Below are 23,591 nucleotides of genomic sequence, written 5' to 3' on the forward strand. Positions count from 1 at the left end.
ATGTTATAATCCATTCTCCTGCAGTTCTTCATCTGAGATTTGGGGTTGGAGAGATAATAATATTTTGAATTTTTATTGTACTTTCATTAACTGCATCAGCCTCCCAACTTACCTCCCCACCTCCTGTCTCTCCCCACTCCAGTCCGTACATCACATTTTTCTACTAAACTGTTCAGGCCATGTTTCCCCACTCCTCAAGAAACACTAGTGGTTGTCCATCCACTTCCGCATCAAACAAAAACTCCTCATCATTAGCTTTAATGCATGCAATCACCTTGCCCTCACCTTACTACTCTCCTACTACAACTCACCTTGCATATTTTGCTGCTCTAATACTAACCTTCTCCCTGTACCTCAATCTCGTCTATCTTCCACCAACCCCTCGGCCAAGTCCTACCTCTGGCCTTAACACCCTCTTTCCTCAAGTCCAACGGATAATTACTCTCCCCCTCTTCAAAGCCTTATTGAAAGCACTTTTTCTCCAAGAGGCCTTCCTTAACTCCCCCTTTCCTCTTCTCCACCTCCCTTCTACATCTCCCAGACCTGCTCCCTTTTCTCCTCCCTACTCCTAGCCTCACAGCACTTATGTACACATCTGTACTTCTTTATTTATATTAATGTTTGTCTTCCCCCACCAGACTATAAGCTCGTTGTGAGCAGGGAATGTCTGTTTATTCTTATATTGTACTATCTCTCTCAATACTTTCCTTAGTACAGTGCTAGGCACACAGTAAGCGCTCAATAAATATGATTGAATGAATGAATGAATGAATAATTTTTAAAAACATTTTACATTTTATTTAGCTCGTTGTAGGCAGAGATTGTTTCTGTTACTGAATTGCACTTTCCAAGCACTTAGTGCAGTGCTCTGCACACAATAAGCACTCAGTAAATACGATTGAAGGAATGCATGAAGTGCTTACTGTATACCAGTAACGTACCCCAAAAGAGGGTGTTCACCCAGTTGCAGGGGAACCATGAAAATCATGTCCTTCACATCGATGGCAGCCATCCATGGCATAGGATAGGCTACTAATTTCTGTCAGGTATCTACCATGAACTGAACAGTGGCATGAAGGGGTCCTGTATGGTTGTTTAGGGACTGGTAGTCTCCGGTTAGGTGCCAGGTGCCACTGGGTTTTTGTACGGGCCACACAGGAGAGTTGTACAGGGACTGGGCAGCACAAATAATTCCCTGGGCCTGGAGGTCCTGCAGGAGCTCAGTGACTGCCCCCTTAGTGGCCAGAGGGATTCTAATACTGTCTTAAGTGGTGATCTGGGATGGGGGAAGCTCAGGGGCGGTCTGGTGTTAAAAGACCCGCCAAGAGTCCCGACCTCCCGACTTTCTCTCCCTCTACCCAGGCAGGAATCCACATTCCCATGGAGGTCTCTAAGTGGGTGTGGCTCAAAATATCCTTAACCATGAGGGCTAAGAGGTCCTCAGCTAAGACACATGGGGAGTCACCTTCTGGGAGGGAAAGCACCAGCTGCACCAGGGGTTATTTAGTCATTCCTCCATTAATTGCCCAACCGAAATGGTTCCCTTCAGCCGGCACTGGTCCACAATGTCCCCTTTTGTGATCATAGAGATCTGTGCCCTGGTGTCTATGAGGAAATTGACCCACCTCCCTCCTGAGACCAGGGCTCTCAGATGGGGGCTTGGGGAGGGGATCACTTCGGTCTGTACTATTCAGACTGCCGGGAGGGAGGGGCACTTGGGATCCCTTATCAGTTTTCTGCCTCCCGAAACTTTCCTCCTTTCCCTTTGGGCTGTCTATCCCATAACAGACTGAGGACCTCTGTGGGGAGCCCATCTAGCTGTTCCCTTTTAAAGCCTCCCTACTGTGTTAGCCACCTCTAGGGGACACATCTATCATCTGAACTCCAGCCCCCGGGCCACCCCAGGCTTCCGACCCTCTTTGCTTCCCTTGTCCCTAGCCTTAGGGATGGAAGTTTCCCAGGTTTCCGTGCCCTAGTTACCAGGGCAGACACTAACTCCTGAACTTGCCTCTCATCCAGAGGAGTATGAACACCCCAGTCCTCGGCAGCTGAAGAGATAAGATCTCCAAAGGTATGATGGGTCACATCTAGTCCTCTAGCCCCAAACAGCACCATCGCTATGAATCGGGGCCCTCCCAAGGCATCCTGCTTGGTGAGTCTCTGCATAACACTATCTGAGATTATTTGGGCCATGGGATCATTCTCATCTTCCTGATTCTCATTTAGGACAGTTTCTGTAGCCAATTTTTCCAATATCCCCTCCAGGTCATCTAGGATTGCCCACTTACCTACCGGCCCAATGCGTCCTCTCAGAGAATACCCCTGACTAAATGGAGGGCACTTTTCCAAAGGGAGAAGATGGGACCTGTGTTTGGAGGTGTTGTTAATTGAAGGCCAAGGGTGACCTGTAGGCCTGCACTTCCTCGGGGACTAATGGGGTCACCGTTGCCCCTACTTCCCACAGGCAGTGGATCCAGTCAAACCATTTTTCAGTGGACAGCTTACAGAACCGCTTCTGAAAGCCGGTCAACTCTCCTCCAGTAAAATGGATTATCACACTATTCGATGTGGCCCACTGGCCACTCCATCAAAGCCACCAGCTGCTCCTCCCTTGGCCACCGGGAGGTCCCACTTCTGCTTCTACTGGTCCAACCAGATCCGGTGGGATGACCTCCTCTGTGATAACCAGGTAAACATGTACAGGCCCTTGAGGGGGTGGACCAAAGTCGGGGTTTTCAGGTGTTTCCTGTATTCTGCAGGGGTCATCCCCATCACCCCCCGGAAGGGGATCAGATTCAAGGGGCAGGCCCCAGGGGCCATAACGATCCCACTCAATTTCATCTTCATACAGAGCCACTCTAACGTGTATGGTGCCAGCACTCTTCTAGCTACTCCGAGGCAATGGGCTCTAACTTCCCCTCCAGTATTCGGATTCACTCAGTAAGCTCCCCAGAGTTCCTCCTCCAACACGGCTGTGTCTTATTCAGCCTCCTCAATGCATGATTCACCTGTTCTTCGGTGTCTCAGGCACTCTTTCTGGCAGCGCCGAGGGTCTCCAGTAGGAGTCCAATAAATGCCTCTTTACCCTTCCCCTTATTCTTACTGGCAGTCTGCCAGTCTTTAAACTGATTATATAACAGGGTCTCACTCTGCCATGACGTTTCGACCCAGGATTGATACCAATTAGGACATCTCCAGCCCTGCTCCCCTATCGCCCCAATTTGTTCCTTGTCTGCAGCCATGGATCCCACTTCTGACACCAAATTATGACATACCCCAAAGGAGGTGGTTTACCCATGGGCACATAGATCCAGGCACGGAAGAATGACACAAATAGATACACAGAGTCTTGCTGTGAATGCTATGACTGTAATGTGAAAAACAACAAGAGCTATGGTTTTAATGCATAAACCTATGAAAGCAATGGCTTCAATGCACAAAATAGTCACAAACCACAAACAAATTTATTACATTCCCTTTGTGTCCCACGAACAAAATTATTGCATCCCCTAAGGTCCCAGTGTCTCACCCAAACATAGGGTGGTTCACGCTCATGTACCTTACTCTACCCCAGGTGGACAGATCCTCAAATCCCTTTTCCTTTCTAGGACTTGGCGGGTCCTTTACAGAACCTCAGGCCAGGCGACCCAGTGTAAGCCAAGCGACTCTGGGCTATCCTAGCCTCCCCTCTGGGTTACAAGGAGCAGCAGTTTACCTAGGTGCACAAAACTTTTGGGGGTTGGGGTGGTGGGGGTGGCGTGGATGTGGAAGCTGGGTGTCCATATTCCATATTTTGGAAAAGATTATCTGCCTGTAGTGCATAACATTGAGCTTCTTCCACATGAGCCCTAATCTATATATAAATATTTCATGGGAATGGCAGATGGGGAAGGTTTCAGGAAACTGGGTAAAATATTTAATCCCTCTTATCTAAATGCAATCCTTGGGCTATAACTACAAACCATGGCTTCTTCTTGTGAACTACAAGGTCTTCATTACACAGAACATTGTCCCATACTTAAACAATAAAAGCATGTAACAATTCCTGGATAACAGAGGAGATGGTGGGCCTTTCCAAAATGGAGTCAGTTTGGCTCACTCTGATCAGAGAACTGTGGACATATCTGAGGCCGATCTCAAATGCCAGGCACTGTACGAATTGTACAGTACGAATTGTATTCCCTGCGACGAATACAAGCTATTAAGGTTGGACACAGTCCATGTCCCAAATGGGTCTAACAATCTTAAACGCCATTTTACAGGTGAGGTAACTGAAGCACAGAAGAGTGTAGTGGTTTACCCAAGATCACATAGCAGACAAGTGGCAGACCTGGGATTAGAACAGGTCCTTTGACTCCCAGGCCCATAATCTACCCACTAGGCCAAGCTGCTTTTACATCAGAGAATCTCATTAATAATTATTATAATCCCAGCTCCGCCACTTATCAACGGTGTAACTTTGGGCAAGTCACTTAACTTCTCTGGGCCTCAGTTACCTCTTCTGTAAAATGGGGATTAAGACTATGAGCCCCACATGGGACAACCTGATTACCGTGTATCTATCCCAGCGCTTAGAACAGTGCTTGACACATGGTAAGCACTTAACAAATACCATCATTATTATCATTATTATATTTGTTAACATTCTTACTATGTGCCAAGCACTGTACTAAACGCTGGACTCGATTCAAGATAACCAGGCCGGACACAATCCCTGTGCTACATGGGCTGAGTACATAGGGAGAGGAGAGAAACAAAGCAGATACTTCACTGACGGATTATTTTGTGTCTAACTCTCCCACTAGACTGTCATAATAATAATAATTATTATTATTATGGTATTTGCTAAGTGCTAATTATGTGCCAGACATTGTACTAAATGCTGGAGTGGATGCAAGCAAATTGGACTGGACACAGTCCCTGTCCCATGTGGGGCTCACAGTCTCAATTCCCATTTTACAGATGAGGTAACTGAGGCATAGAGAAGTGAAGTGCCATGCCCCAGGTCACATAGCAGACAAATGGAAAAGTCAGTATTAGAACCCATGACCTTCTGACTCTAGGCCTCCCCATCACCCCCGCCTTACCTCCTTCCCCTCCCCACAGCACCTGTATATATGTATACATGTTTGTACGTATTTATTACTCTATTTTATTTGTACATATTGATGCTATTTATTTTATTTTGTTAATATGTTTTGTTTTGTTCTCTGTCTCCCCCTTCTAGACTGTGAGCCCACTGTTGGGTAGGGACTGTCTCTATATGTTGCCAACTTGTACTTCGCAAGCGCTTAGTACAGTGCTTTGCACACAGTAAGCACTCAATAAATACGATTGAATGAATGAATGAATGAATGAATGAATGAATGAATAGGCTTGTACTCTGTCCACTACACTATGCTGCTTCTCACTGTACACTCCCTGAGGGCAGGGCTCATGTCTACTAACACTATTGCACACTTTCAAATGCTTAATTCAGTGCTCTACACAGAGAAGGTGCTCAATTAATTCTGTTGATTAATTGACTGATTCCCGGGAATGACTCCACCCACTGCCTCCTGCCCCAGGGGACAGATGTGGCCCTTGTGTTTCTTTGTCCTTGGGTACCAGGGCCCCAGCACAGGTCCGGGAAACTTTTCTGTGTGCTGGGCTTCAAAGAGTGGCAGCGTGGACTAGTGGAAAGAGCCCACGACTGGAAGTCAGAGGTCCTGGGTTCTAACCTTGGCCCCGCCACTTGTCTGCTGTGTGACCTGGGGTAAGTCACTTCACTTCTCTGTGCCTCCATTCCTCACCTTTAAAATGGGAATTAAGATTATGAGCCCCATGTGTGACAGGGATTGTGTCCAACATGATTAGCTTGTATCCACCCCAGTGATTGGTAAAGTGCCTGGAACATAGTGAGTGCCTAACAAATACCATTTAAAAACAAAAACACACAAGCAAAAAAGCACTACTCTTCCACCTCAAGATCATGCTTGTTTCTGCAAGGTCAGCAGGTTTGGCTAGGATCCCATGCTTGAGTTGGTTCTCTGCCTCCATTTCGCCTTCACTCCCAGTCTGTCTGGGGAGGAGTAGGGAAGATGGGCCCCAGTGTTCCTCTGGGGAGAGTCCCTTGGGAGTCAGAGACCACCTGAAGACCCACAGTTCAGACCCTTCAAGGCTCCCTCACCTTCCCATGCCCCATCAGGATCTAATCTCAAACAGCGCTTTTTTTTCTTAATGGCATGTTAAATGCTTAATAGGTGCCAGGCACTGTACTAAACTCTGGGGTAGATACCAGTTAATCAGGTTGGACACAGTCCAAGTCCCACAGGAGTTCACAGTCTTTGTCCCCATTTTACTGATGAGGTAACTGAGGTACAGAGAAGTTAAGTAGTTTGCTCAAGGTCACACAGCAGACAAGTAGCAGAGTTAGGATTAGAACCCAGGTCCTTCGGATTCCCAGACCACGCTTCTTCTCAGTATTTGACACCTAGTAAGCACTTAACAAATATCACACTTTGCATGGGAAGCATCATGGCCTAGTGGATAGAATATGGGCTTGGGAATCAGAAGGTCATGGGTTCTAATCCCAGTTCTGCCACTTGTCTGCAATGTGACCTTACGCAAGTCATTTCACTTCTATGTGGCTCAGTTCCTTCATCAGTAAAATGTGGATTAAGACTGTGAGCCCTATGTGGGATAAAGACTATGTTGAACCCGATTATCTCATATCTACCCCAGCACTTAGAACAGTGCCTGGCACATAGAAAGCATTTAACAAATGCCATTATTATTATCCATTATTATTGGTATTATCATCATTTCAATTCCCTTGCTCCCAACTGCCATTCCCATTCCTCACCTTCCCCTTCCCCTCTCCCACCCAGCTTTTTCCCTCCCCCTCAACCCCTACCAAGGATCCCTCTGTACCAGCGCCAGTCCTCCACTCCTTCCTCCCAACCCCCTCCCTCCCCTTCTCCCCGCCCCCACCCCATCCCAGTTCTCCTTTCCCATCGCCACCCCTCTTCCCACTCTCCCCGCCCAGGCCCCTGCCAACTCATCCCAATCCAAGCCCTCCGCACCCCTTGCACCCTTCCCCCTCCCTCCCCTCCCTCGACAGCTACTGCCAAGTGTGGTCTCTGGAACCCCCGCTCCGTTTTAAGTAAGATCCCTTTCATCCTGGACCTATTCCTTTCCAGCTCTCTACTCCTACTCGCCCTAACTGAAACATGGTCGTCTCCAGATGACACGGTCTCTTCTGCTGCTCTCTCCAGTGGAGGCCTCTTCTTCTCCCACTCCCCCAGACTCACCGGAAAAGGAGGAGGTGTCGGTTTCCTTCTCGCCCCCCCAATGTCGCTTTCGCGCTATCCCTCCTCCCCCTTCCCTTTCCTTCCCTTCCCTTCCTTTGAAGCCCACATTATTTGCCTCTACCACCCCCTCCAGATTCTTGTAGCCGTCATCTACCGCCCCCCTGGCCCCACCTCCAACTTCTTTAACGATTTTGACCCCTTCCTCACCTTCCTTTTCTCCTTTTCCATGCCCACTCTGATCCTCGGAGACTTCAACATCCACATGGATATCCCTGATGACTCCTCTGCCACCCGCCTTCTATCTGTCCTTGACGCTGCCAACCTCTTGCTCCACCCCACCTCACCCACTCACCAACTTGGTCATACCCTCGACTTCATCATCTCCTACTACTGCACTGTGTCCACCCTCACCAACTCTGAAATCCCTCTCTCTGATCATAATCTTCTCACCTGCCTCCTCATTCACACTCCTTTCCCCTGTAAATCCGTATTACTCCCTCACAGAGATCTCCGCTCTCTGGACCCCACCGATCTTTCGGAACGCCTCATACCCCACCTCGCCGCCCTCTCCTCTCTACCCAGTCTTGATGATCAGATTACTGCTCTCAACTCTACCCTTTCTACTCAGCTAGACTCACTCGCTCCCCTTTCCCTTCGCCACTCTCGCACCACTAACCCACAGCCCTGGATCACTGCCACTGTCCGCCTCCTTCGCTCTTATGCTCGAGCTGCCGAACGCTGCTGGCAAAAGTCTAAACACCATGCCAACCTCGTTCACTTCAAGTTCATCCTTTCCTGCCTTAACTCAGCCCTCTCCTCTGCCAGACAAAACTATTTCTCCTCCCTTATTGACACCCATGCCCATCATCCCTGTCAGCTCTTCCGTACATTCAACTCCCTTCTCAGGCCCCCGGTTCCTCCCCCTCCTCCTTCCCTCACCCCCAACGATCTGGCCTCCTACTTCATTAACAAAATTAAATCCATCAGGTCTGACCTCCCCAAAGTCACTCCCCCACCTTCTCCAACCCTCTGGCTCGCAACACTCTCTGCTACTCTCCCATCCTTCCCAGCGGTATCTTCAGAGGAGCTCTCCTCCCTCCTCTCAAGTGCTACTCTGGCCACCTGTGCTTCTGACCCCATTCCCTCTCATCTCATGAAATCTCTTGCTCCATCCCTTCTCCTCTCCTTAACCTCCATCTTTAACCACTCACTCTCCACTGGTTCCTTCCCCTCTGCCTTCAAACATGCCCACGTCTCTCCCATCCTAAAATAACCCTCTCTTGACCCCACCTCACCTTCTAGTTATTGCCCCATATCCCTCCTACCATTCCTTTCCAAACTCCTTGAACGAGTTGTCTACACGCGCTGCCTCGAATTCCTCAACACCAACTCTCTCCTCGACCCCCTCCAGTCTGGCTTCCGTCCCCTACATTCCACAGAAACTGCCCTCTCAAAGGTCACCAATGACCTCCTGCTTGCCAAATCCAACAGCTCATACTCTATCCTAATCCTCCTCGACCTGCCTTTGACACTGTGGACCACGCCCTTCTCCTCAACACACTATCCAACCTTGGCTTCAAAGACTCTGTCCTCTCCTGGTTCTCCTCTTATCTCTCCAGTCCTTCATTCTCAGTCTCTATTGCAGGCTCCTCCTCCCCCTCCCATCCCCTTACTGTGAGGTTTCCCCAAGGTTCAGTTCTCGGTCCCCTTCTGTTCTCGATCTACACTCACTCCCTTGGTGACCTCATTCGCTCCCACGGCTTCAACTATCACCTCTACGCTGATGACACCCAAGTCTACATCTCTGCCCCTGCTCTCTCCCCCTCCCTCCAGGCTCGCATCTCCTCCTGCCTTCAGGACATCTCCATCTGGATATCTGCCCGCCACCTAAAACTCAACATGTCCAAGACTCAACTCCTTGTCTTCCCTCCCAAACCCTGCCCTCTCCTTGATTTTCCCATCACTGTTGACGGCACTACCATCCTTCCTATCTCACAAGCCCGCAACCTTGGTGTCATCCTCGACTCCGCTCTCTCATTCACCCCTCACATCCAAGCCATCACCAAAACCTGCCGGTCTGTGCTCCACAACATTGCCAAGATCCGCCCTTTCCTCTCCATCCAAACCACTACCCTGCTCGTTCAAGCTCCCATCCTATCCCGTCTGGACTACTGCATCAGCCTCCTCTCTGCTCTCCCATCCTCGTGTCTCTCTCCACTTCAATCCATACTTCATGCTGCTGCCTGGATTGTCTTTGTCCAGAAATGCTCTGGGCATATCACTCCCCTTCTCAAAAATCTCCAGTGGCTACCAATCAATCTGCACATCAGGCAGAAACTCCTCACCCTCGGCTTCAAGGCTCTCCATCACCTCGTCCCCTCCTACCTCACCTCCCTTCTCTCCTTCTATAGCCCAGCCCGCACCCTCCACTCCTCTGCCGCTAATCTCCTCACCGTGCCTCGTTCTCGCCTGTCCCGCCATTGACCCCCGGCCCACATCATCCCCCTGGCCTGGAATGCCCTCCCTCCCCACATCCGCCAAGCTAGCTCTCTTCCTCCCTTCAAGGCCCTACTGAGAGCTCACCTCCTCCAGGAGGCCTTCCCAGACTAAGCCCCCTCCTTCCTCTCCCCCTCGTCCCCCTCTCCATCCCCGTGTCTTACCTCCTTCCCCTCCCCACAGCACCTGTATATATGTACATATATATATATTTATTACTCTATTTATTTTACTTGTACATATCTATTCTATTTATTTTATTTTGTTAATATGTTTGGTTTTGTTCTCCGTCTCCCCCTTCTAGACTGTGAGCCCACTGTTGGGTAGGGAATGTCTCTATATGTTGCCAACTTGTACTTCCCAAGCACTTAGTACAGTGCTCTGTACACAGTAAGTGCTCAATAAATACGACTGATTGATTGATTGATCATCATCATTTATTATTATCATTACTATGATTATACTGGGTTGCTGAATAACTGTGAGCCCCTGATCACTAGCTTCCTGAAGCTAGCAATCTTGGTCTCATCTTGTCTACTCTCTGTCTTCTTCCTCCCAAATCAGGCCCAACACTTTTTTTTAATGGTATCTGTTAAATGCTTACTATATGTCAGGCACTGTACTAAGTGTTACTGTGGATAAAAGGTAATCATGTTGGAAATAGTCTATATCCTACTGGTGCTCCAAGTCTTGATCCATGTTTTACAAATGAGGTAACTGAGGCATAGAGAAGCTAAGTGACTTGCCCAAGGTCACAAAATAGACAGTGGCAGAGCCAGGATTAGAAACCTCTGACTCTCAGGCCAGTGCTTCATTAGGCCACACCACCACTAAATCCTGCTGGTTTTTCCTCTCAAATTTTTCCAAATTCGCTCCTTCCTCCCACCCATTCAATCACCAGGTTGGGTCTTATTCCTGTCATCTCTCTGTTGCATTGCTGCAACTCACTAGTTTTCTTGCCCCCAGCCTCTCCCCCATTTAGACTTTTCTACATTCCGCTGTGGGGACTGAGTTCTTAAAATGATTGACTGGCTATGAATCAGAGCATTTCACTCAGATCCTCAAAAACCTTCTGTGGTTACAGATTTCTCCAGGAAAAGCAAAACTTTCTGCCCATTGGATTTAGGGTTCTCTTCCAGCTCTCTCCTTTATTAGAGTATATGGTATTTGTTGGGTGTTTACTATGTGCCAGAAAGTGTTGGGGTAGATACAAATTAACCAGATTGGACACAGTCCATGTCCCATAGGGGTTTCACAGTCTTAACCCCCATTTCACAAATGAGTTAACTGAGGCACAGAGAAGTTAAGGGTCTTGCCCAAGGTCACACAGCAGACAAGCGGCAGAGCTGGGATTAGAACACAGGTTCTCTAATTCCTAGGCCCAGGCTCTTTCCATGACACAACACTGCTTCCTTCTCACCTTTCCAGTGTCCTCACCCACTCACACTCACACTCTTCACTCCTCACAAGCCAACTTTGTTACCACTCCTTCCTCTCACCTCTGACAAGACACATCCAAAACATTGATCCTGTCTTCCCCACCCCCCTTCACTGCTCCCCTTGAAAACCCTTCTCCTACAGAACACAATTCCCAACCAATCCCCACCTCCCCAACCATGTCAACCCAACAGATTAGCACAAGTAGCAAATGTATGTTGCACGTTCATTTCATCTATTAATCCTGTTAACACAATCTGTGCCTACCGCTCTCCCCCATGAGAATGCCAATTTCTTGAGGGCAGGCACTATGACTGTAACTCTCATTGTATGCTCCCAAATACTTCCTCTAGTTCTCCGTACACAATCTATTCTCAGTCGAGTGTGCTGAATGCACTAGGTGTTCAGGGATGGAGTCTCCCATCAGAAATAATGGGTGAGCCTTAGTTCTGAGAAATCGGGGTGAGTATGTACACACAGGAGTTGTTTGGTGTTCTGCTGATCTGTGTGGCAACATTCACATTCTCTCTTCCCACCCATCATATTACCCCTGGGGCACTGAGAGCAGCGAGAGAGTCAGAGGGTATGGGGCATAACACTGAGAAGCAGTGTGGCCTAATGGATGGACCATTAGCCTGACCATCAGAAGGCCCTGGGTTCTAATGCAGCCTATGTCACTTGTCTGCTTTGTCAACTTTGGCAAGTCGTTTCATTTCTCTGTGCCTCACTTACGTCTTCCGTAAAATGGGGATTAATAATGACAAAATAATCATAACAGGATTTATTAAGTGCATACTATGTGTCAAGCACTGTTCTAAGCACTGGAGCAATAATAACAATAATGGCATTTGTTAAGCGCTTACTATGTGCAAAGCACTGTTCTAAGCACTGGGGGGATACAAGGTGATCAGGTTGTCCCACATGGGGCTCACAGTCTTCATCCCCATTTTACAGATAGGGTTACTGAGGCTCAGAAATGTTAAGTGACTTGCCCAATGTCACACAGCAGACGTGTGGCGGAGCCAGGATACAAATCCATGACCTCTGACTCCAAAGCCCGGGCTCTTTCCATTGAGCCACTGCTTCAGGTAATCAGGTTGGACTGTCCCCATCCCATGTGGGGCTCACAGTCTTAATCATCATTTTACATATGAGGTAACTGGGGTACTGAGATGAGAAGCAACTTGCCCAAGGTCACACAGCAGACAAGTGGCAGAGCCAGGATGAGAATCCATGACCTTCTGACTCTTAGGCCCATGCTGTACTCACTACACTCTGCTGCTTCTCAAGGGTGTGAGTCCCATGTGGGACAGGAACTGTGTCCAACCCAGTTTGCTTGTATACATGGCAAGGCTTAGTACAGTGCCCAGCACATAGTAAGAGGTTAATACCATAATTGTTATTATTCTGGTGAATTCAAGGTGAGGCATGTAACCACATTAGCCAGCTCCTTAGCCAGGAACAGAACCCAGTCCCAGACAAATGTTCAAAAGTAATTGCCATAAACCAGGAGAATCTGGAGTCTATGACAACTGGGCCGTGGAGGCGGGTGGCCCCTCTGCCCTCTGAGTTCAGGGTCCAGTGGAGGAGTCAGGAGCAGGAGGGTCAGTGGTACTCGTGAAACCCCACTGATGGCCCAGAGCTGCAGCAGCTGCAGCAGCTGCTTTGCTGCCCCCCAGCCCTGTCCCCAGCGGGGACCTTCCCCCAGGAGCAGTAGCAGAGACGCCTCCTAGGCTGGGCCTGCCCCGAAGAAGCAGCAGAGGAGGAGGGGGGACACAGGCAGTTGAAACCTGGGAGGTGACAGCTGCAGGGGGGAAAAGGGCAGGGGCTGGGTGGCTCCCTAAGGGGCAGGAGGGACCCCGGGGCTGGGCTGGGCGGGGAGCAATGGGGCATCGGCTCCAGGGAGGGGATCCCCATCTCCAGTGGCTGAGGCTGGTCCCACTCCTGGGGGGCTCACCGGAGTCTCCTGAGCGGAGGCAGGGACAGCGTTTTCCCCAGCCCCACCGGGCACGGGGCAGATGGTCAGGGAATCACCAAAGCGGAAGACGCGGAAGAAAGGTTGGAGGGTCCCAGCGAAGTCGGCGCGGGGGAAAGTGTTGATGTGGGATCCGTCAGTGCCACTGTAGAAGGAGATGTCTCCAGCCTCGTAGTCCAGGTAGACCACCACCCGGGAGGGCACTGTGCTCAGGCGGAGACGGGTGCGGGGAGAAGTGAGCGTCCAGTATCCATCTTCATCTTTCATCACAGCCCAGAATCCATCTGCAGGTGACTCGGAGATCGCCCCTTTTCTCCTCACATTTTCCCTGCAAACCCCCAGTCGCCAGGCAACCGCATCTCCCACCTCCACCTCCCAGCAATGTCTCCCGGAAGTGAAGCGCTGGCGGCCCAGCACACAGCCACAATAACTGAATCTGCCCGGGTTGTCGGGCAGGTCCTGCCACGTGCCTCCCCGTGTCACCTGTTTCCGATCCTCGGACAGGACGAGTACGGGATGCGCCGTGTCTGGATGGAAAGTGACGTTGGCTGCGGACAGAGCGTGTGTGTGAGCGTTGGGGGCCGCGGGGCAGAGGAGCGGGAGGGGCGGAGCCCGGGAGCGGCCCCGCCGCGGACACCGGGAGGGCTGCCCGGAGGCGGCGGCGGGCACCGAGGAGCCCCCCCGGGGGCCGGAGGCGGACACAACCCCCCTCCCCCCGGACGGGACACGGATGGTGACGGCATCGCGCCGCGCTCCGCCCCCACGGCTCCGGACCCGGCCTCCCCCGAGCTCTCTTGGGGAGCCCCCATTCCGGCCTCGGCCTTCACCTCCCGTTTTGTGTCCCCCCTACTCTAGTCCATACATTCCAGGAGGCTCCCGGTGCCCTGGAAGCAGCAGGGAGGAGGAGCGGGAGGCAGAGAAGGAGGGATTTATTTCATTCATATATAATTTATTTATTTCTATTAATGTCTGTCTCCCCCCTTAGACTGTAAACTCGTTGTGGTCAGGGATTGTGTCTGTTTATTGTTATGTTGTTCTCCCCCAAGCGCTTAGTACAGTGCTCTGCACACAGTAAGCCCTCAATACTTGCCATTGACTGACTGAAGAGGAGGAGGAGAAAGCAGAGGGCTCTGGCAACAGCCCTGGTTCTGGCTCTCAGGGATGGAGTGAGTCGGGAAGGGGCAGGAGCCCCAGGGGTGGGAGGGACCTAAGACCTCAGAGAATGTCAGGGCCACTTACCCATGTGTAACTGGCTCCTGCTCCACCCTGCAAGAGAACAGAGAGGGGAGACGTCACCGGGCTGGCGGAGCAGATACAAACCCCAACATGGGAAAACCGACAGAAATGAAACACGGAACTTACTGAGCTCAATCTGGAGTTTCCCTGAAAAGAAAAAGAAATGTCAGGAACACTTCAGAAGGGGAGAACTGGGGTGGGTTGGGAGGGGATGTGATGGGGTCAGAGGAGTCTTATTTCTGGTACATAAAGGAGGGAACGAACCCATGGACAGAATCCCAACTGCCAAGGGAATGGATCTGGAATGGTGACCATTGTCCCTGAAATCTCCGGGAAGAGCCAGTTGGTTATCATCAATCAATCAAGCAATTAATGATATTTACTGAGTGCTTTCTGTGTGCAGAGCACTGTACTAAGCAATTCAGGGAGTACAATACAACAGAGTTCCCTGCCCACGAGGAGCTCTTACAGCCTAGAAGGGGAGACAGCCATTAATATAAATAAATTACAATGAAGTTGTCTCCCTGGCCCAGGCACTACACTCAGGATACAGATACACAAACACACTCACACAGACATACACACTCACACAGGCACACACACAAACACACCCCCATCCATTCACTGTTGTCAGCATCTCCCAGGGCTCAAATCTCAAGACTTCTCTGGGATTGTGGCTGCACTGGGGATCTGGACGGCCGAACGGGGCTGGGGCAGGAAATGGATTGGAAGAGGTGGGCTTCAGTCTGAATGGGGGAGTTGAGGATGGGTTCTCTACTCCTTATTGTCTCCCCACCCCTGTCAATGGCAGTTGTTACTGTCACAGGGTCAGTCGGTTTCTTCTCTGGGAGAAACAGGATGTCAGGTTGGGAGTCTTTGGTTGGGAGTTGGGACTGTGGGCTGCTCTCCCCACCACCAGCCAGCTGGGAGCTCAGAACTCTGACCTGTCTATCTGCCCTCCAATCCCATGCTGTCTTCCTGCCTTTCCCTGTAGTAATCGGGTGTCACAAGAACATTCGTTCCTTTACCTTTGTCCTTGGGGTGTTTCCAGATGAGATAAAGACCTCCAGCGATGAGCAGTCCCAGCACAGGGAGAGTCACACCCAGGGCCACCATCAAGGATAAAGCCGTCGGGAAGAGGGGAGCTGAAATAGAATTCACAAAAATACCTTCAGAGGGAAACATGAGACAATTCCAGCCATTAACTTTCCTCTGGGGTATTGAGAGCTCCACAAGAACGACTCTAGCTGCATCTCTGCTCCAAGCCACACTGAGAGCCAAATACAGGGGCAGGGGCTCCAGGACTCCTTTCTGCATGGCATGAGGGGTGGGGAACTGGGAGCCCAGTGTTTTGGGGGTACAGAGTCACCATGGGGAAGGACAAAGGGCAAAATATTTAACTGGCCAGGCTGGGCTGGGGTGAGGGGACAGTTCGGTCTGGGAGGAGAAGGGGCCTCTGCCTATTTACTTGTTTTGATGCCTGTTTACTTGTTTTGATGTCTGTCTCCCAGCCTCTTGATTGTAAGCCCATCATGGGCAGGGATTGTCTCTCTTTATGCTGAATTGTACTTTCCAAGCGCTTATTGCAGTTCTCTGCACATAGTAGACATTCAATAATAATAATAATAACGGCATTTATTAAGCACTTACTATGTGCAAAGCACTGTTGTAAGCACTGGGGAGGTTACAAGGTGATCAGGTTGGCCCCCGGGGGGCTCACAGTCTTAATCCCCATTTTACAGATGAGGTAACTGAGGCACAGAGAAGTTAAGTGACTTTCCCAAAGTCACACAGCTGACAATCGGCGGAGCCTGGATTTGAACCCATGACCTCTGACTCCAAAGCCCGGGCTCTTTCCACTGAGCCATATGATTGATTGAGTGAATGAATGAATGATTTCCCAGGGAGAACACTGAGTCCTCACTGTGAGGACTCACTCCCCTTCTCCCTTTTCTCAAGCTTTGACCATTTCCTCCAGCACAGGATTCCCTTGGAACCAGGAAAATGCTGCTTCCCCTTGGGCTCCTGCTCCCAGTGTCCACCCTGCCAGTGGTTATCTCTGGGAAGGAGCCAGGGGAGGGGCAGCAGTGCAACACACAGGTTTCCTCACTGTGGTGAGAAGGGCAAAGGGGGAGGAGGGCCCTGAGTCCATTTCTACCTTGAACTAAACTCCAAATTCCCTCCCAAACTCACTCCACACCTCCATTTTCTTCTTCTCTGATCTGTGCCCCCATTCATGCCTGTGTGCCCTTCACAACTGCAACTTGTTATGTATGTGTGCATACATGACAGAATGGAGTGATGTCTACAGCTGTTTGCTAAAAACCCACAGTGAAGAAGCACGGCCTAGTGGAAAGAACATGGGCTTGGGAGTCAGAGGACCTGTGTTCAAATTCTAACTTTGTCACTTTTACTTTTTTCATAGTATTTGTGAAGCACTTACTATGTGCCAGGCACTGTACTAAGCAGTGGTATAAGCACAAGATAATCAAGTAGGACACAGTCCCTGTCCCACATTGGGCTCACAGTCTTACTCCTCATTTTACAGATGAGGTAACTCAAGCACTGAGAAGTTAAGTGACTTGCCCAAAGTCACACAGCAGACAAGTGGCAAAGCCGGGATTAGAACCTAGGTCTTCCTGATTCCTAGGCCCATGCTTTTTCAACTAAACCATGCTGCTTCCTCCTATTCATTCATTCATTCATTCAATCGTATTTATTGAGCACTTACTGTGTGCAGAGCACTGTACTAAGCGCTTGGGAAGTACATGCCTGTTACATGACCTTGGGAAAGTCTCTTAAGTTCTATGTGCCTCAGTTACCTCATCTCACTTGATCAATTTTATTAATTATTTAATTCATTCATTCAATCATATTTATTGAGCACTTACTGTGTGCAGAGCACTGTACTAAGCGCTTGGAAAGTACAATTCGGCAACAGATAGAGACAATCAATGGGCCAATAGCCCAACAATGGGCTCATAGTCTAGAAGGAGGAGTTAGACAACAAAACAAAACAAGTAGACAAGCATCAATAGCATCAAAATAGATAAATAGAATTATAAATATATACACATCATTAATAAAATAATAAATATGTACAAATTTATACAAGTGCTGTAGGGCGGGGAAGGGGGTAGAGAAGAAGGAGGGAGTAGGAGTGATGGAGAGGGGAAGAGGAGCAAAGGAAAGGGGGGGACTCTGTCTGGGAAGGCCTCCTGGAGGAGGTGAGCTCTCAGTAGGGCTTTGAAGGGCGAAAGAGAGCTAGTTTGGCGGATGTGAGGAGGGAGGGCATTACAGGGCAGAGGTAGGACATGGGCCAGGGGTTGACAGCAGGACAGGCGAGAACGAGGCACAGTGGGGAAGTTAGCGACAGAGGAGCAGATTTTGCGGGCTGGGCTGTAGAAGGACAGAAGGGAGGTGAGGTAGGAGGGGGTAAGGTGATGGAGAGCTTTGAATCCCATAGTGAGGAGTTTTTGCTTCATGCGAAGGTTGATAGGCAACCACTGGAGACTTTTGAGGAGAGGGTTGACATGCCCAAAGTGTTTCTTTAGAAAGATAATCTGGGAAGCAGAGTGAAGTATAGACTGAAGTGGGGAGGGACAGGAGGATGGGAGATCATAAATTGAGTGCTAACTATGCACAAAGGACCAGACTAAGGGCTGGGAGAATATGATACAATGCAGTTGGTAAGCATGATCCCTGCCCTCAATGAGCTTACAATCTAGAGGGAGAAGCAGACACTCAAATAAATTCATTCATTCAATCGTATTTATTGAGCACTTACTGTGTGCAGAGCACTGTACTAAGCGCTTGGGAAGTACAAGTTGGCAACATATAGAGACGGTCCCTACCCAACAGTGGGCTCACAGTCTGGTAGGCGATATGGGCAGGGGATTGGGGTGAGTATCAGAGTGCTTCAAGAGTACAGACCCAAGTGCATAGGCAATGCCAAAGGAAAGGCAAATCTTGGAGAAGATATAAATTTAGTAAGGCTTTGAAGATTGGCAGAGTGGTGGTCTGTGGGATATGAGGGATATGTGGGATAAGTGCTTAGTACAGTGCTCTGCACACAGTAAGCGCTCAATAAATATGATTGAATGAATGAATATGAATGGGTAGGGAGTTCCAAGCAAGAGGGAGAAAGTAAGAAAGGAGGCAGCGGCCAGTGAATTAAGATCAAGGTACAGTGAGTAAGTGAGCACTGGAAAAGTGAAGTGGTTGGGTTAGGTTGTAGAGGGGGATTAGCAAGGCTGGATAGGGAAGGGAAAGCTGATTGAGAGCCTTAAAGCCCCTCCTCCTCCATAGAGTCTGAGACCACGTGGGACAAGAATTGTTTCTGACCTGCTTATACTCTGTCTATAACAGGGGTTGGTAAAGTGCTTGGCACTTTAGTAGGCACATAACAAAAAAGAACAATTATTATTATTAATATTTCTACTATAATTCCTTTTGTCCCCCAAGACCCTGCCCCAACCCACCCTGGCCTCATCACACTCTACCTCCACCCAACCCTCCCGGACCCCACGTGACCCCAGTCTGGTCCCCACAGTGATGGAGCATAACTGGACCCAGATGGGGCTTTGCCCCCAACCCGACCAGATTGGGCTGGTACCACCAGAAGCCAATCCCCCACTGAACTTGCAGAGCTTCTGGGTCAGGAGAGAGCCCAACATTAGAAAACATGAATGTCTCTGGGGAAAATGCCACCTGGTGAGAGGGGGGTGTCCTGCCCTGAGCCCCATCTTAGCCCCAAGCTACTGGGAATCAGAGGAATCCAGTGCAGAAACAGATCCACGAGAGACCAACCCATGGAAAATGTTCCATGGAATTGCTGTACCGGGCAGCACTGCCTGAGGGCCAGCAGGGGGTTGGGGGCAGCAGGATGGGACTCTGTAGAGAAGGAGTGGATTCTGTAGATTCCTGGAGCCGAAGGAAATTCTGGTTAGGGGCAGGACAGTCTGTGAGGCTGCCTGAGACTGGGAGAGTAACATGGCCCATTGGTCGCAACAAAAAAGCAGCCACTCACCAACCACCTGCAGCTCCAGCTGAGCTTCATCATACCCTTGGCTATCTTCAAAGGAGCAGTAAAACTTTCCCTCGTCAGAGACTCTGACATTGTGGAGTCTCACAGCCACACTCCCATAATCCACAGCATCTTTCACCAACTCAGTCCTCCCTCGATACTCTTCCATCTGATCTCCAAACTGATCCTCTCCATTGGCATACAAGTGGACAACTTTAGAAACTTGGGATCGGAACAACTTTATATCCATGAGCTCAGCGGACATCTTGGGGTCCAGGTGACAGGGTAACTCAGCGACTTCCCCCTCCAGGGCCAGGACAGGCTCATCAGGTCCAATTGTGAAAAACTGAGCTGTAACAAAGGGAGACAGAGAGGAGCTGGTTCTGGGGTCTCAGTTGAGGGGGCGAACAATGTCCCAAAGGAGAAGGGCAGAGCCACCCCTTGTTCACCTTCTGAAGACCCCTGAGGCAACCTGAGCTGACAGCAGACACACAGTCCCCTTGGCTCTTATCTCTGATGAGACACATTCAGACTGGGGACACACAAGGGATTTTGTTCTTATTCTGAAACAACCCTTTAGGAGCAGTGAAATGGAGAAGAAACTCCTACCTGAGCCCAATGTGAGCAACTGGAGAAAGAGGCCGAGGAGGACGAGGTATCTGGATATGAAGGATTCTGGGAAATCCTCCATCTTCTTCATCACTGGGATCATAGAGAGACAATGATGACTCAGTCAATACCTGTTCATCACCATCAGAGAGCCTGGCAGGGGCAGGAACACAGGCCACACAGCAGTGGAAGACTCCTGTATCTGACTTCGGTACAGGGTCAGCATTCTATCTCATATGCCACCAACTGTCCTAAACCAAATTTCTGCCCTCAGGTGCTCAGACGCCAATCCCCAAAACACACCCACACCCACACCCTTAAAGTTGAGTCGGGGAGACAACATGGATCTACTCTTTGGTCCAATACATGTTTCAGGATCAGGGCTCCAGCCTCTCAGCTGGCATCTTCTGGACATTCATGATTTCAGGACGCTGACCTGAGAGTTGGTGGTTAAGCATGGAGGTCAAGGGTCAGCAGGAGCTTTGGGACATTTCCTTTGTCTCCATCTGGCATCTTCAGAGTCAGGGCAGGGATGAGGGAGCCTCTTAGGGTTGAGTTGTGGACCAAGGTCTGCAGAGGGTCCCAGCCCCATGTGGTCCCCGGGGCACTGGTTCTTAGCAGAATGCTACAACTTCACCGTGCTCTGACAAGTCACTGTGGAAGTGAAAGTAGAATAGGGTGCGGACTGGACTCTGTTCTGGACTCCCCACCACACCCTGTAATTGGGAGGAATAAAAACTTCTGTGGGAGGAGACTACCAAGTCCCCAGATCCTCTCCCAGACCCAACCGGATCTGTATGAACCCCATGATGGGAACTAGTTCCCCACTTTGAGGACCCTCATGTCCCTCCCGGGTTCTTGGCAGCCAGGACAGACCCCAGCTGGGCAGGGAGTAGGGGAGAAGCCAGAGTCCCTAGGGGTGCATGGATTTTCCTGGATGATGGAGGCCGGGTTGTGGAGTGGGGAGAGGCACCAACCACCATCCCTATTCCGTGAATGTTTGAGTTGGGGCCTGGCTCTCTCAACTCCTTCCACCTCCTCTCTGCCCCTTCTCCCCAGGAGTATTAGGCAGGGTGTGGGGGGTGGAGGGAGGGAGCAAGAGAACATGTACCAGATCCTAGAACAGGCATGGGTAGGGCTTCTTTCTCTCTGCTCTGGAGGCAAAGGGGTGTCAGTGAATGAGGCAATGATGGCGGAATGGTCTTGGTGCCAAAGGGATAACCAGATCTAATTTCCAATCCCTGCCCCTCCCTGCCTTCCGTAAAGCCGTGCAAAGATGAGGTGATGGGGGCAGGTTGTTGCGGGGGGGAAGGGCTAGGGGAGGGAAAGGGAAGAAAGGTGAGGGCCCAGCATGCCTAAAAACATGCTACTATCTGCCATAGACCCTGCATAAAGTCACTGAGAGCCCCCAAAATAATAACAATAATAATAATGACAATGATAATAATAGTATTAATAACCGTGTTATTTGTTAAGCACTTACTATGTACATTGCACTAAATAGTGAGGTGTCTAATGGGGAAGGAGATAAGCTATCTTATCCCCATTTTACAAATGAGAAAAATGAGGCCCAGAGAAGAGAAGTGACTTCCCCAAGGTAACATACCAGGCAAGTGTTAGAGCAGAGATTAGACCCCAGGTCTCCTGACTCCCAGACCAGGGCTCTTCCCACTAGGCTGCACTGTCCCAATGCCTGATAGAGACCCAGGGAAGGTTCCCCTGTGGTAAGGGAGGCTATGATGTCAGTCAGGATCAATAAACCCTAGGCTCTAGAGTCTTTCTGCCCAGTGCCTTTCTGGACTTTCAATGTGGGCAACAATCTCATCAGGATCCCTCATTCATGGGTCCCCTCTGGGCAGCCAAATCCCCCCTCCCTTTCCTCTGTGCCCCAGAGGCTGGTGGGTAACAATACAACTTCACACCCATGACCTTTCTGCCACTCTGCCCAACCTGCTTCTCCATGGCTCCCTCCAGGGCTCCTAGGCCATTTGGGCCTGGGGGTTGGCACTGCAGTCCGTGGATAGTCCCTCTTTACTCTCAGCTCCCCTCTTTACTCTCAGCTCCCCCCTGCTCTACTTTCCCCAACCCACTACTACCCCTCTGAGAACAGCAGGTGGGTACAGAGGGGCAGGGGGATGCTGGACTCTAGCCCCTCTCCACAGCCCCCTCCTCCTGTCTGTTCCCTTCCCAGCTGTCCCGCTATATCCCCAGGCCACTTGCCTGACCCCCAAAGCCCCCCAGGATGGGGGAGGAAGAGAGGGCTGGGTGCAGGTCAGCCTCGGTTCTCTGCCTCCGGGTTCTCCAGCCACAGGATGAGGGTGGATGAGGAGTTCTCTTGGGGAGGGGAAGAGGGGGACCTGCTCAATAAACATGACTGATAGATTGATTGATTGATTAAGAGAGTTGGGGTGTTTGGGCTTTCCTCTCTGCTCCCTTCCTTTGGTCACCCCCCACCCACCCTAACCCTACCTCTAGCTGTTCTAGGGGAGGGGCTGCCCTCAGGACATCTCCCGTCCCCCGACATCACCCTCTACATCCTGTGGATACCCTTATTCCCCCTCCAGTTTCCAAGAAAATTTCCCCAAAATTCAGTTACAGCCCCGAGGACAGGGTCCCCCCAGACTCAACAGCCCCACTCCTCCGTGGGCCATCACAGCCAGCAGCCCCAGCAGCAGGACAGATTCTCCATTGTTTGGTAGTGCACAGGCTCTACCAGGAACAGGAACAGAAACTCCTTTGGCAGAATCAGTTCCAGGTATTAACACTGATGGACACCACCCTCCAATAGAAAGGCAGCATTTGTATGTCTCATCAGTCACTGGGCAGAACTCACAGGAGGAAGTTAGAAGAGTGAAAGGGAAACTGATGACTAGAATTGTGGTTTGTGAGCTGAGTTTGGATGTCAGCCTGCTCTAGTGCCCCTTGACCTCCAGAGAAGAGTCACTTTGTGCAGGCAGAACTCCACCAACTCTTCAGGACTCTCCACAAACTCTCTGAGAAAAGGAAATGCACATTTGGTGCCAAACACTACCACAATCCTGGCCAGAGACTGTTTCCATCTGTTCTTTTCATCTCAAAAGTACCCGGCATTGCCTCCCCTTCTAGACTATAAACTCCTTGTGAGCTGGGAATGTGTCTATCATATTGTACTCTCCAAGGCACTTAGCACAGTGCTCTGCACACAGTAAGTGTTCAATAAATTTAATTGACCGACTGATTGATTGGAGGAAGGGAGGTGAGGAGGAGATGGTGTCGTTCACTAGCGAACTTGATGTGACTGACTCCATTTTGTGCATGCTGACAGTAACCCTCCATTTTGTGCAGGCCGAGAGAACTCCTTTTTTGTATTTTATGCAAGGTTCAACAACAGAATATCTTCAAGGCCAGTGACAAGTAACACCTATCTGTGCAAGGTCATAGGGCAGATAACAACATCCTACACAAGACAGTAAAAACAGAGAATAATGAGAATTTATAACATCCTGTCGGTCCTAATTGGATTCCTGAAATTCCCAATTGC

At 50.0% G+C, this 23,591-nt stretch overlaps 1 protein-coding gene across 1 annotated transcript; it reads right to left on the reverse strand.

Annotated features, from left to right (window-relative positions):
- Positions 1-12,974: 12,974 nt before the first annotated feature.
- Positions 12,975-22,991, reverse strand: LOC119947348 (butyrophilin subfamily 1 member A1-like). The gene is made up of 7 exons (XM_038768997.1): positions 22,979-22,991; positions 20,072-20,164; positions 19,466-19,813; positions 15,465-15,581; positions 14,563-14,583; positions 14,440-14,466; positions 12,975-13,748 (listed from the first exon to the last, which is right to left on the reverse strand). Exons 2-7 carry the CDS (start codon positions 20,160-20,162, stop codon positions 13,066-13,068), a joined length of 1,287 nt encoding a protein of 428 aa, XP_038624925.1. The 5' UTR covers positions 20,163-20,164; positions 22,979-22,991; the 3' UTR covers positions 12,975-13,065.
- Between the last annotated feature and the right edge of the window lie 600 nt (positions 22,992-23,591).

Source organism: Tachyglossus aculeatus, chromosome Y4, assembly GCF_015852505.1.
Source record: "Tachyglossus aculeatus isolate mTacAcu1 chromosome Y4, mTacAcu1.pri, whole genome shotgun sequence".
Classification (NCBI taxonomy): Eukaryota; Metazoa; Chordata; class Mammalia; order Monotremata; family Tachyglossidae; genus Tachyglossus; species Tachyglossus aculeatus.

Coding starts and splice junctions, on each gene's coding strand:
- LOC119947348 (XM_038768997.1), bottom strand. CDS start 20,162: ATGAAGAAGATGGAGGATTTCCCAGAATCCTTCATATCCAGATACCTC. Junction 14,467..14,562: donor GAAACTCCAGATTGAGCTCA/GTAAGTTCCGTG, acceptor GTTCTCTTGCAG/GGTGGAGCAGGAGCCAGTTA. Junction 13,749..14,439: donor CAGGAGCCAGTTACACATGG/GTAAGTGGCCCT, acceptor CTCTGTCCGCAG/CCAACGTCACTTTCCATCCA.